This window comes from Neodiprion pinetum, chromosome 3 (assembly GCF_021155775.2).
Source record: "Neodiprion pinetum isolate iyNeoPine1 chromosome 3, iyNeoPine1.2, whole genome shotgun sequence".
Classification (NCBI taxonomy): Eukaryota; Metazoa; Arthropoda; class Insecta; order Hymenoptera; family Diprionidae; genus Neodiprion; species Neodiprion pinetum.
Window position 1 is genome coordinate 34,728,469 of NC_060234.1, and position 13,397 is coordinate 34,741,865.

At 36.5% G+C, this 13,397-nt stretch overlaps 3 protein-coding genes across 4 annotated transcripts; 1 reads left to right on the plus strand and 2 right to left on the minus strand.

Moving 5' to 3' along the window:
• Positions 1 to 360: 360 nt before the first annotated feature.
• On the minus strand, positions 361 to 4,814 carry Coq5 (ubiquinone biosynthesis protein COQ3, mitochondrial). The gene is made up of 5 exons (XM_046615317.2): positions 4,565 to 4,814; positions 3,880 to 4,292; positions 3,193 to 3,281; positions 805 to 928; positions 361 to 587 (listed from the first exon to the last, which is right to left on the minus strand). The coding sequence occupies exons 1-5, from the start codon at positions 4,749 to 4,751 to the stop codon at positions 498 to 500; spliced, it is 903 nt and encodes a 300-aa protein (XP_046471273.1). The 5' UTR covers positions 4,752 to 4,814; the 3' UTR covers positions 361 to 497.
• Positions 4,800 to 9,154, plus strand: LOC124213728 (protein GUCD1). Of its 2 annotated transcripts, none has more exons than XM_046615320.2 (5): positions 4,800 to 4,978; positions 5,246 to 5,405; positions 5,501 to 5,627; positions 6,000 to 6,294; positions 6,449 to 9,154. In XM_046615320.2, exons 1-5 carry the CDS (start codon positions 4,957 to 4,959, stop codon positions 6,460 to 6,462), a joined length of 618 nt encoding a protein of 205 aa, XP_046471276.1. In that variant the 5' UTR covers positions 4,800 to 4,956; the 3' UTR covers positions 6,463 to 9,154. The 2 variants fall into 2 exon arrangements, with proteins under 2 accessions (XP_046471276.1, XP_046471275.1); XM_046615319.2 differs by having other exon boundaries at positions 4,804 to 4,978; positions 6,463 to 9,151.
• A 2,826-nt stretch (positions 9,155 to 11,980) lies between these two features.
• LOC124214573 (farnesol dehydrogenase-like) lies at positions 11,981 to 13,299 on the minus strand. Its single transcript, XM_046616964.2, has 3 exons — positions 13,093 to 13,299; positions 12,413 to 12,853; positions 11,981 to 12,298 (listed from the first exon to the last, which is right to left on the minus strand). The coding sequence occupies exons 1-3, from the start codon at positions 13,222 to 13,224 to the stop codon at positions 12,125 to 12,127; spliced, it is 747 nt and encodes a 248-aa protein (XP_046472920.1). The 5' UTR covers positions 13,225 to 13,299; the 3' UTR covers positions 11,981 to 12,124.
• Positions 13,300 to 13,397: the final 98 nt, after the last annotated feature.

A 13,397-nucleotide genomic window follows, 5' to 3' on the forward strand; every position in this document is an offset into this window, starting at 1 on the left:
TAATATTCAAAGAGTTATCAGTAATTAGACTTATATTTTCATTTTTCTTGCGTAATCGTCAATGGCGGTTCCATATTTTGTAAAATTTCTTAGGTTGTTTGGAATTCAATCTAGATAGAAAAAACAGTTATAGAAAATTCTTGGAAGCTGTGAATGTTTGTAGGCCTGTGTGTAGAGGATACGAGAGTCGCCAACCTCTGAATACTTTGCAGCAGTTCGCCGTCCAATCTTGATACTTCAGACTTTGTATCAGAGGTACAGCAAGTACGAATTCCTAGAAGTAAACTCGAAGGTATGATATGAATATCCATAACTTGACATCTCTAAAATTTTAGAGATGTGTAATAAAAACGAATGTAAAACATTTCTCTGTTTATTTAATGATGCGATAACATTTTACTATTTATTACACACAATACACTAAATTATCATATAACTTTATACACGTTAGTTATTGATACATGTGTTCGTACTGCTCATCAAGAATAATTAGGTAATTATAGTTTAAATCCTGAGTGTATGGCGACAACACCAAAAGTTAGATTTTCGTAATTTACTTGTCTAAATCCAGCATCCTCGATCATGTTCTGAAAGTAAATAGAATGTCACATTGTATATTATCCTTATCTTATCGGAGCTGCAGATGAGAAAAGTACATAAGAATTCGTCGCAATTGGATTCCGATTGTTCGGAGTGGGTTGCGATAAATGAACTGAATTAGATATGCAAAAACGTTTACTTCGCTTCTTAAAGGGGACCATTAAAAAACTATAAAAATAATCAGATATGCTAGTTAAAAATTACCTTAAAATCGTCTTGCCTGGGAAATTTTCTAATACTTTCAACAAGATATTGGTAAGGTTCCCACTGTCCAGCAATTAGCATGCCCATAACTGGGATCATTTGAAAGGAGTACTTGTCATAGATCCTGTGATAAAATGATAATGAATGAAGAATACAGTAAATCGCATAAATATTTTATTCTTAGATCAAATTTAAAGGACAATGCTTAGGTATGATAATGCATACCAATGCAATGGAATATTAGTGTTTGGATTCACGCAGTGTAACTTGTAAGGGGTAACCGTAAAACTGTATAAATATTGAAAAATTCAATATAGCTGCTGCGATTGTAGGTATTCACATTGATGCACTTGAAACTCAAATCTTAAATAGTCAATGGAAAACCCGTAGTCAGGTCAAGATTCCTCATTGTATCAGGTAAATATAGAATGATAATGCCTGAATCACATTTGAATAATAATTTCTGTCTCATCGGTATTGATCAAGCATAAACGTACTCTCTATTGATTTGAAAAGGAATTTGATGCTATTCTCATAACTCTCTTGCTCAAAGATGACTCAACTGAACAAGAGCAAAAATTTTCTTACGTTACACTCAAAAATCGAAACGTCGTATACTAAGTTTTTGCATCTATGGTATCTGGCATTTAGCTGAATTCAAATGCAGGTCGAACAGATTTAACTTTTTTTTTTATAGACTACCATATTATGAATTTCTACTTGCACATAAACGGGGCGCTGAGAGGGCTAACATAAACCACAGCAAACAGTTACTGTTCACAATCAGTATGACAATACAGAATTTTGAGATATGTCTTAATCAGTTCAGTATATTTCCACATTTTTTTTTCAGCTGGGAAAGAGATGACAACTGAATCAAAATTATGGGTAGAATCAGAGGACGCATATACGTATGTACTTGCTGAAGTTTAACTAAAAATTGAAATTGTCCTGTGTATGAGTATCAGGATTAAAAAAATTGTATAGGATTGAATCTGTGTAAATAATAACAAGTTTTATTCCACCGAGATGCAATCACAAAATCTCAGTCTGTGCAATCTGATACTGCACTGGAAATTACAGACAAAAGTAATCCTCACGACTGGAAATTTAATTGTGTTGTTATTCTATTCGAGATCTAAGAGTGGAAGAAAGATTTTTCATGCAGAAATATCTTTGTCAAGATTTACTTGCGAACTTATATCAATGCGATGCTGAGAGTGCAGTTTACCGTAAATTCAAAATATGCAATTCCCATATACCAGTATTTGCTCACTCAGGTAAATGCGTGAATTTTATTAATAGCTGACAATTTTCTGGAAGTGTACTTTCACCAGTTTGAAGGATGCTACTTTCTGTTAGGGGTAGCTTGTGCGTTTGTGCTTATAAATAGAATCTGAGGATATTGATGTATCAAGGTAAACATGAAGGGGAGTCGAGATGCACCGATAGCTATAGAATGAAAATACTCTCCACTGCTGTGGAAAGCCTTAAAAATTTATGTTAAAGGTCTAGTTTATGATATGCGTGATAGCAGATTAATATATGCCAAACAATAGCACAGCTTTCCTTTATAGTACAAAAATGGAAAATTGTGAGATTTTTGAATCCTTGAAACTATTGCTAGGATATTAAAAGCGCAGTGGAGGCAATTTTTAGCTGTAATTGCGTGAAAAAACAAATGGTAGATGAATTGCATAAAGCTTCGTTAAAACTTGAATATACACATGTAAAGACAAATCACAGAAGAACAACATTTCACGTTTGGCAATAAGGCGAGTATAAGGGGATTTCTTCAATATGTGCTTCATTTTTTCAAAACATGGAACGTTTCATTGAGTCCCAAAACTTGCATCAAGGCAGTAGTCTGTTTCATCTGCAATATACCCGACTTGCTATAGAAATTAAGTTAACTCCACGAGTTGAGTAAATCAATACACATGCAGTAGCAGACTTCCCACCCTTAAGCTTTACATCATTGTCATCCTAACATTAACTACGGATATTTTTTAACAGTATATCACCTGAACAAACATGGTATTGAAAGACAGAGAAAATTAAAGATGTTATTTGACCCTCAGTACTTCACTTTTACAAAAAATAACTATCGAATTTTTGTACTGAGTAAACCAGTTGATGATAAGTTGATGGAAGTCTATCAACTGATTTTCAGAAAAAGTTACACTGACGAAACATTGCATAATAGATTTAGACTCACAAATCGTAAATTCCAGTCATGGTACATTCATCTTGAAATAATAACGAAAATTATTTCCTCTTGTTGATTCAGAATTATCATATGTAATATCACTTTACTGTATCAATTGTAAAACTATCATAATTGAATTTACTAACACTTCACATGAAAGACAAGCCATTATTTCATACCATTGCAATGCCTCGTTATTCAATTGGCTGAACTCAAGGCACAAGAAACGTCCACCTGGCTGGAGAACTCTATAAGCTTCGGCGAGTACCTGGAATGTAACGGATACTCATATTGAGATATATTTACTAGTTACATGATTCATATTTCCAAGCCACTTTCAAAGCTGGAGTATATGTAGTTTGAGGGTATATTGGCTTCTTGTAAAAGCCGTTATTGCAATTTGCATATTAACGAAGCATCCTCTGATTCCTTGCATTATTTTCTTGAATATTTTCAATAATCTTTTCTACATTCTCTATTTTCATGGCATTCTGCAATCTTTGCAAAAGTAACGTATTGTATCCGACACCCATATCTTATCATAAGAAAAATTGCTTAAATGTACAGTTCATTTTTCTGTAAACATAGCTTTCACTCAATTTATAGTAATACATATTCTAGATCTAACAGAATTTCGTTTACAGTGTACAGTTTTGAAGGTTATTCAAGTTAAGTAGCCACCAAGACCAGTGTTATATAAATAGCTAAATTTTGATTCAAATAAGCGTGTAATGCGTACTGGCAGATTATTTTTCAATAAGGAAAACGTGCATAGCGTTGTAAATTCATTGAGGAAACGAATCATGGTCGTCTAAGTTTTACACAAATATATTGAGAATAATCTTCCTCTAAATGCCTGTTCTTACATTTTCGACATGCGTGACGTTTCTAATCCCAAAGGCAATAGTGTAGGCTGTAAAAGAATCATTGGCAAAAGGTAGTTTCTCGGCGTCACCTTGTTGCCAGGTGATGTCGTAGCCTTTGTCGACAGTCCATCCTTGTTTTTCAGCTCTAGCTTTGCCAACATCCAACATTGCCTCATTTATGTCGCACACAGTCACATGGCTTTGCAAATTTTTTGGGTTTCTCGTATTTTTCAAGTAATTTAAATATCGGAAAGTTATGTCACCCGTGCCGCCAGCTACGTCCAACAATTTCGTACCGTGTGTCGGTCCCAAGCGTTGGATGAAAATATCTTTCCACACTCGATGAATACCGAGACTCATTGCATCGTTCATCACGTCGTATGACCCAGCAACGTTTTCAAACACAGCATGAACTGCAATATAAAGCAACGTTCAATAGCAAACTAACAATAAGTTTAATCTGCAAATCAAAAACACTATTGTAGTTTTGTAATGAGTCTGCGGTAATCTGTAATTCTTTTCAGATATATTTTCAAAGGGAAAAGGTAACGAGTAGAATTTGCAAATGATTTCATGCGAAGTGTATGTACTTCGTCTAGCCCGTCCCATTCAATGAAAACAATTAAAATATACACAGAAATCTTGTATTAAATCGTAAACATCGAAGGTTACGACCTAACCTTACCTTTTTTCGCTTTTTCACTTTCTTTGACAGTCTGATAGCCAAAATGTGTTTCTCTGCTCTCATCTTCGTCGTTTTTTTTTTCACTATAAGCTGAACTTCGCTGGGAAGACGTAACGCTGAATCGCCGGTTGGCAAAGCTCTTGCCTGTCCTTGCTAACCTAAAATTGATACATTTGGAGAGCGCCATATTTATGTCAAAGCGATATATGTCGATAGGGTCAAGGACGATCAGGCCGATCGAGCCTTCAATTTCGATAGTCGACGACCTCGACTTGATCAATGACAATTAATGGGCGTGTCGCATGGCGAAATGGCGCAAAAAAGATCGCAATATAAAAGTCATGTGTTTGTAAACACGGTAAAGTAAGGCTCGCTAGTGAGCTCGTTGCACCATGACTGGCCCCAAAAATGACAGTAAGTACACCATGCTGTCGTATTCTTCTCTCAGATCGTGTGCTTATGATATTTCGTGGATAAGTGTCCTAAGTCCCAAGAATCGAAATTACGTGTTTAATACTTCCAACACCTGGAGTACAGATCTCTGTTGTTTATTGAAACCAATCGGGGTTACGCATGAGTATTGCACTGTAACCTTTGCTGGTCATTCCTTAGATCCCCAGAACGACAGACCACAAATTTACCAACACTATTCGCATCCTCATTGTGTTTCTAACCTTCCAGAAGCACAGCATGTTATTGAAGTCAAGATTTCCCACATCAGGCAACGTTTTAATTGGGACTGTGGGGTATCCTGCGTGTTGATGGTCCTACCTGACGAGCAGAGAAAATATTTTATCGACAATTTTGACCAAGTTTGTAAAGACGAGGGATTCGACAAGAGGTAAATTTCCTTTCTTCGCCACAATGCATCTATGATATTTAATGGATATGTTTCCTACATCCGAAGAGTCGAAATTATACGTTTAATACTTCCAGCACCTGGAGTATAGATCTATGTTATCTATTGAAAAGATTCGGGGTTACGCATGAATATTGCACTATAACCTTTGGTGTTCATCCTGGATACCGTGGAGAACATTTTTACGACAAGATACTACACAAGGTAGTCACAAAATATGTTCTCTCTGATTTGTGCTGCTGCAAGTCAGTACCATTACGTCAGAGAATTCTCTTAATTTTCAAGTATTTGTTTTTTCTACTCTCAGTTCGGTGTTTTATGATTGCATACTCAATATTCAGCTATCTAATAATTCAGAATTAGAGAACAATTGAGACAAGGCAGTTTACTAAAACTGGTGAGAAATTAAGGTCGTAAACAAAAATTTATATGCGAATGGCAATGTATTCTTGTAGGGTAAACTACCTGTATTAATTAAAATAGTTTTATTGAAGCTATTGCGATGCAAACGATGCATTTGGCATGTGGTATTCCAAGCTGAAATTGCTTGTCAAAGTTATATTATCTTATTAACAGGATGAAGACAGAGTGAATAAGAGATTTCAAGAGGCACGATTGAATAATATTACAGTAAAAAGAACGTCATTGTTAAATACAGATCTCATAAGGCACTTGACTGCTGAAGGACCGATTATACTCTTAACTAATGCAAGTTTGCTGTGGTGTGATATTTGCAAAAATAACAAAATTACATGCGAATTACGGAACTGCTTTCCTTGGCCTGTAAGCTATAACGGCCATTACATTGTCTTAGTGGGTTACAATGACCGTAGAAAGAGATTCCTTTATAGAAATCCTTCATATAGAGAACGTGAGTACTTCATATTTTTTTCTGACATGTTATACTACTTACTGCACTAGATAATAGATTATAAGAGAAATGGCAGAAATGATCACCGACAGAGATTTTAATTGTTTACTATCCCTCATGTAATAGTCGGGACAAGACCTGATTAAAAAGTCAGATTTGTACATATAGGTATATGCGCAATGTCCTACTACCATATGGAAGAAGCAAGGAAATCTTATGGAACAGATGAAGATGTTATTTTGATATATAGTACAAATTTATCTCCGTTAATAAATAGTTCATGATGTAGCTAATTGATTTCCATAGTTAAAGATATAGTCACTTTTATGATAGGGTTTTTCAAAGGAAAATCACTATCACTGAGATTAATAGTTTTGATAATCAATATTGAAGAATTACCTATGTATTTCTCAATCTACGTTAAACACATCGTAGGTGGAGGGATAGAAGATATGCATGTTTTTATGACATGTAATTCAGTGCCTCAATCATTCGTTACTAATTAATGATAAATCAGTTAAAACGTAGAACATTGATAATATGACATACCCACGTACGACTGTGCAATTATATCCAGAACTAATTAAAAGATTAACTACCAGATCTAAAGGTCGAAGATACATTATTCTGGTTCATGATCTCATGATAAAACAAAGTGCAACAGTTCACATACAATGATGAAGATTTAGTAATTCTTACAAAACTATTTTCGTATTAGATACGTAAATTTTTACAAATTCCGTAGAATTTAATAGTACTTTCCAAGTTTAATAAACAGGGTTATTCGAATCTGAAATTTTTGAAATTACAATATGGAATTTTCTCCACGGTACGCAATTTTATAAAATAGTTTTTCAATAACCACTGGACGCTAAAATCTCGGTTACGCTACGTTTTTTTTCTGAAGGATTACGATCCCCATTTCACATTGAGCCGGCACGGCAGCCACTGTTGACGAATTTCTTAGGTGAAAATTGTAACAACCTTTGTAATTTTTGCATAACTTGGTGATGGTATCATGTATTATTAACAATGTATTATGCAGCCTTGATGTACATAGGTGTTTTGATTTGACGTTGTAGTATATTGGCCAGGCAGACTCCTGTGATAAAACTACACAAGCATAAAAAAAAATATATACAAATTTATATATTAATGTACATGGATTTTCAATAGTGATTCGAACAGCGTATTATAAAATCGATGAATTGTATGTAAATTTACCTCAACAGTCATGTTGAGTTTATTATGAATGCCTATATACAAATACAAAGTATTCATTTTTTCTATAACTTTGACATGTACTTATTGCGCCTACCATTGTTGCCGTAACTTATGAATGGGCATCTTTCATAAGTGTTGAGAATACTTGAGAACTCTTCCAGTTGACAGTGCAATATCTATTTTATGATCACAAGTACAAATTGCGAACATGCAATTATTTTATAAAAAATACAAGAACTTAATGTCATATTTATATAGAATTAGGGAAGATGAGGGTGAAATGCTTGTACGGTGTAACACAAATTATTGGACTATAATGCCTGTTACAATAATTAACAAGTTACGGAATACAGTGTAATAAATACACAAAATGAAAGCTATTTTTCATGAAAGTTCAAAAAGTACATTTCACATATTATTCACTCTGACCCGTATAGCTTCATTGTCCTAATCTTCTCTGTAGGTTTTACATTGTAAATATTATCGATATTGGTAAAATTTGACATAATTCAAATGTACTAACTAGATACCAGTTTACAAGGGTATTCGGAGACAAATATATCGTAGGTGTAAAGAATACGAATAAAGTACCCAGAATATTTCTTAAAACTATTTAATTAGATTCGATGTACAATGTGTGGATTTAAAAACACTAGGTAATAACATAAGTAGAATATTGTTATGCAGTTAATTTCTAGTTATTTTCACCCATAGACCACTTTTGTTATACACGTAACTATCGAATTCTCGATATTTTAACATAATATGTTGGTGGAAGCTTAGCTTTGGAAATTTTACTCGCTACATCCATAAAAGTACTGATTTGTTGTTTACGCCTTTTGTGGTTTTGCGAAACCGTTATACTCGTGAAAATAAAAAATATTATGGTGCAAAAAATTACGTGCCAATTGGCTCATGCATATATTGTTACGAGTCCTGAAAACGATTTCAATTCTACTAGTCATTTCATGAATAGAAGTTTCACCAAAGGAAAAATAAAAGTATCACACATCAAAAATAGATGAATTATCAGTTAGGTCAATGAGTAAACTGTTTTTTTTTCTATCCATCGCCGAACATAATTATTTACTTGAAGCGAACATAACGTAATTCGTTTATGCGTTTTTTTTATTACATGACCGTAGACCACCAATTAGCTAAAGGTGCTCGAATACATTTAACGAGTGTGTATATCTATGTAGAAGTTAATCTATAATATCCGGTTTTGAGTGGTGGGTAAAAAATTCATAGTAAAATTCCACATAAATTAACGTGCAGGTATATTTATATTATGCAAAAAATCTTACTAACGAATGCTGCTGGAAGAAAGGATAAAAATATAGAAATGAAAGTGATCGAATTTTCGTCTTGGTCAAGTTCAAGTCTAACGAATAAACCAAAAAGAAATTTATCATTTATACATAATGGTTCTTGATAAGAAAAGAACAAGTCACAATTTGAAGATATCGTTGGGTGATAATTTCATGATTCACACCATATGTACAGACAAATAGCTAATACATTACGTAAAAATGCTCGTGTAACTCGTTTAGAGCCAGGGACTAATCGTGAATAGATTCCAATAATATCTATCTGTTGATACTTTGTCTATCGTGCAATATAGTTGATACATTATTTTTCGTTCAATAAATTTTTTTCTATACATTAGTACTGATATTTGAAATCAGCAGAGAATTATTTATGCATACGAGTTGCATGAAAAACGATGAAAGTTGATTTATATACTGTTGAAAACATATTCTCAAAAATATGCCATATTCAGTTTTGCATCAAAATTTTCGTACAATACGGAAATTTCTTTTTTGAAGCAAAGCAAGCGATCGCTCTCTTCAAGTTCGCATTGTCTCCCAGTACGGAATCACGAATGCCACCGTCATCGACACCTCGACCAAAGGATAAACTATCCACTAATGATCTCAGACAAGGACAAGTCGGATGCGTTGGCGATGCCTGATAGTGGGATCTAGCTAGGTACATCAGTGCCTCGCTACGTTGACTACCAAGTCGTGTTTCAGGGACGTTTTCCTCCCTCAACACTTTCAGGGCACCCTCGGATTTCTTAAGGGCCTTTCGAGTTTGCTTCGTTTGAATCGCTGGGCGTGACTGACTGTTCAAAATTTCCGTTATTCGCTGAACAAGGAGGTTCCTTTTGTCCGACGTCTTCCAGCAGCCCGTCGCGACGCTCTGTTCGTGCGCTTGCATGTACGCTTTCAGAGCTTGATCGATTTTTCCTTGTTGCATAAAGCAATCACCCATCAGAAGTCGTGGTTCCCCGGATTTCTCCAAGAGTTTTTTATTCTGTAATACCTTTATGGCTTCCTCGTATCTCCCGTTGATCATGTGTTCCATCGCCATGTCGTACCTGCACCGTCGTTTTGCGTATAAAGTCTCGTCGAGCCAATTGCAAGCGCATGTGGTTCAATCGTGAAAATATGTACCTGATTAAACACCACTGGTCAATCAACAATTCCCTAGTTTGCTCTACCGTCAAATTTCCCATCAGGGATCCCCGTTTATTTTCGGATGGTTCAAGCAGCTTGTAGAAAGCTTTGTTCACGTTGTCGAGCCATTGCATTGATTCCTTGAGGCGACCGGAAAGTCGTAATACGATTGTTTTGAGGACTGTAAAGCCTGGGTTGTAAGGATCGCAGTCTGTCCCTTTGTCGATTGTCATTAGAGCTTTATCGTAGCATCCATTTATGCACCATATTATGGCGTAAGACAGCATAGTGTGCCCGGTATCGTAGATCACCTGCAAGAAGGACTGACGGTAGGTAAATACCAAATGGTGGGGAAAATTATCTTCCATTGAGGATCGGTGCTCGGCATTTGGAAAAATACCTGAAGTAGATCCTGAGCTTCCATATTATTTTTGTCTAGAGAAATTGCTTGGCGCAACATTCGCCGTGCGGCAGCGACTTCTCGAATGTGAATCTTGAATTCAGCATGCTGCGTCATCAAATCTGCATTCCTCTGCGATTTCGTCCCTTTTACGAATTCGGACCATGCCAAACAATACGAGTCGTATTTATCGAGTTTCCGAAGGCATTTCAAGAGCATGTCCTTAAGAACGGGAAAGAAAAACTTGATTCAACGTTGATCGTGTTTTTGGGATGGACGTTCCAACGTCATTTGACGATGTTTGCACTCGCCTGTGATTCGTAGCCTCCGTTTGCTTTGGGATCAAGTACTAGGACTTGTTCGTAATCAGCTACAGCCTCTATCAGTCTCTCGTTATTCTCATGCCATTGGCCCCTTTTGCAGTATGCATTTACCAATTCCTTTCTATACTGTGCCATCGTTTCATCATCGGATGTCTGATCAAACTTCACCATGCTTCTCGCGGTTTCGTACCATTTCGTTGCCCTTTGCCAATCCCCTAAACAGCGTAAACATTTTTGCACGTGTGTGTAAGACATCGAAGAATTTTGTATCTTAGAATCCAGAGAAATCTCGAGGTCCGTCGCCACTTGGCTTAAAATCTTGAGCATATATGGTGTTTCATGTTTATCTCAATTCTACGTGTAAGATATTCGAATTTACCTTTTTGGGCATAAACTTGTCCTCTAAGAGCATACAGCTGATGTGAATGAGGGTTCATGTGCAATCCCTTCCTGATAACAGGAAGTGCTTTTTCCGATGGTTCGTCAGGGTTTTTGACTAATTCAGTAGCTTCTTTGAGGTACTTATTAGCCATCTCGATTTCACCTTTTTTGTCAAGAGTTTTGTCGTATGTCCAAAGTACTTTTAACTGTGCAGGAATGACGCATAAGGATAATCTTAATAAGGTGAAAATAACCGTCACAGTTGTTGTAAACGTCGAAAACTTGCTTGAATTGAATTAAATACTACCTGGAGTCGAAAGTACTTGAAACCTTAAAAGTTTTGCGAAAACTAAGTAATATTTATCGAGGGTTGAGTTTCACAGGGATATATTGCTACAGTCTAAAATATTCTAATCCAGCCCGATAATGTTTGAATTTTTATTCCAAATAGCCTATATTGCCGACACTACGAGGTAGAAGATTAGTCGATGACGATGACATGAAGGTATACTGTTATACCATCATAGCCTCACTGTGCGCATTTTGATAACGTGTCTTCGTAGTCATCAGCAGCTTTTCCAAATGGCCTAAATCCTGTGCCGGGCGCATTTTGAGTCTTGAATTTAAACGGATTTAGATTGAATGTTATGTATGTAATTAGGCATACGACGTTTCGAGTATATAAAAAGTCACATAGAAAAAGTACAACTGGAAGATGTCATGAAAAATAGCTAATGTTCATTTATCGAATATCAGGTGTTCAGAACGGTACTGTATCTATATTCAGACAGCTTCATGGTGTTTGTTTCGAAAAATCGTTTCTTCGAATATATTGTGTAATCCAGATGATATCTCGTCTGCGCAGGGTTTTTTAAATAAAGTTCACAGAGAACGGATTTGTATGCTCAGATCCAAAGACTTTATTTTATAACATCATTTACGAAAACATACAATTACAACGAACGACATAGTTGAAAATTTGCAACGAGTATATACCAAGAGCGGTCAGTGATCTGCGACGTTGACGTCCTTTTGGCTCTCTAGTAGAGATCACGAGAGGGACATACGATCATGTCTCGGATAAGGACGGTGTCACGAGTACACAATGCGACGATGATGGAGTCGGCGACGTCACAGGGTTCCAGAGCAGCGCAACCGTGTTCCTTTATGGCCTTCATTGTCATTTCGGTGTGGACCATACCCGGACAAATGTTCTGGTTGAAAAACGATATAAACAGTGTTAAGTTCAGTTTGAGTAATATTACGTGTATACAAGGAAGGATGATACGGATAGGATGTTCCGTACACTGAAATTGTTTCGGACTTACGGTAACTTTGATCTTTGATTCGAGTTCCTTGAGTTCCGTACGAAGCATGTCCGTGATTCCACGCATAGCCCATTTGCTGGCCATGTACGGAGCGGACATCCTGTTCTCCATGGTATTGTGGCGGGTGAAGCATCGGAAGTCGTTGATGTTGAAGATGTGACCGCGGTCCATCAAGCCTTGCTTCTTCTTCATCATCAGGAATTCGGTGGTGATTGCTACCAAGCCCAGGATGTTTACGTCAAATGTCTTCTCCCAGTCTTCCATTGTCCCGTTGAGGAAAGAAGTGTGAGTGTCAACACCGGCGTTGTTCACCAAGACGTCGATATTTCCCATGTTCTTCTCTATCCACTGCATTGCATGCATCACCTGATCCTTCTTGGTCAGGTCGCACTGCAGAGGGTGGAGCTTTCCTGGGTGGTGCTTCAACTCCTCGGCATACGCCTGTGATATGTGAAATAGTTTTATGGACGCAACCGTTTCGATATTTGGCATTTCTTGATTCGGGCTTCCAGTCAAAGCGAGAAATTTCGTATTAGAATTCCACCGATACATGTATTTATTTTAAAAGATGTAAAATTTGAGCGTTCATCTTTGAAAATCTCTAGAGAATGTATCTTTGTTTTCTATTGTTTGTCAGAACGGCAATAAAGTAATTGTAATAAATCACCAAAATGACTTACCTTGATTTTGTCAATGCGACGAGCCATGGCGACGACTCTCATTCCCTTCCGGACTAATTCCTCGACGATGGCTCTGCCAATTCCAGAGCTAGCACCGGTGACTAGAGCAACTTTGTCGACCCAACGATCCATTTTGGATTTAGAGTGGTTTCGGCTTTTACTGCGGTAGTAAGACTTAACTCAGCAAGTTACCTCGAAAGGTTGATGCTTTTCTTCGAATGAATCCGGCTTTTATACATAAACGAACGTGGTCCAAGATTGAGAGGGTTACGGGTCAGTATACATTAATAGCCATGCAAGATTAA

Coding starts and splice junctions, on each gene's coding strand:
- Coq5 (XM_046615317.2), bottom strand. CDS start 4,751: ATGGCGCTCTCCAAATGTATCAATTTTAGGTTAGCAAGGACAGGCAAG. Junction 4,293..4,564: donor AAGTGAAAAAGCGAAAAAAG/GTAAGGTTAGGT, acceptor TTTATATTGCAG/TTCATGCTGTGTTTGAAAAC. Junction 3,282..3,879: donor ACGTCACGCATGTCGAAAAT/GTAAGAACAGGC, acceptor GTTACATTCCAG/GTACTCGCCGAAGCTTATAG.
- LOC124213728 (XM_046615319.2), top strand. CDS start 4,957: ATGACTGGCCCCAAAAATGACA. Junction 5,406..5,500: donor GACGAGGGATTCGACAAGAG/GTAAATTTCCTT, acceptor TAATACTTCCAG/CACCTGGAGTATAGATCTAT. Junction 5,628..5,999: donor ACGACAAGATACTACACAAG/GTAGTCACAAAA, acceptor TCTTATTAACAG/GATGAAGACAGAGTGAATAA.
- LOC124214573 (XM_046616964.2), bottom strand. CDS start 13,224: ATGGATCGTTGGGTCGACAAAGTTGCTCTAGTCACCGGTGCTAGCTCT. Junction 12,854..13,092: donor GTCGCATTGACAAAATCAAG/GTAAGTCATTTT, acceptor CACATATCACAG/GCGTATGCCGAGGAGTTGAA. Junction 12,299..12,412: donor AATCAAAGATCAAAGTTACC/GTAAGTCCGAAA, acceptor TTTTTCAACCAG/AACATTTGTCCGGGTATGGT.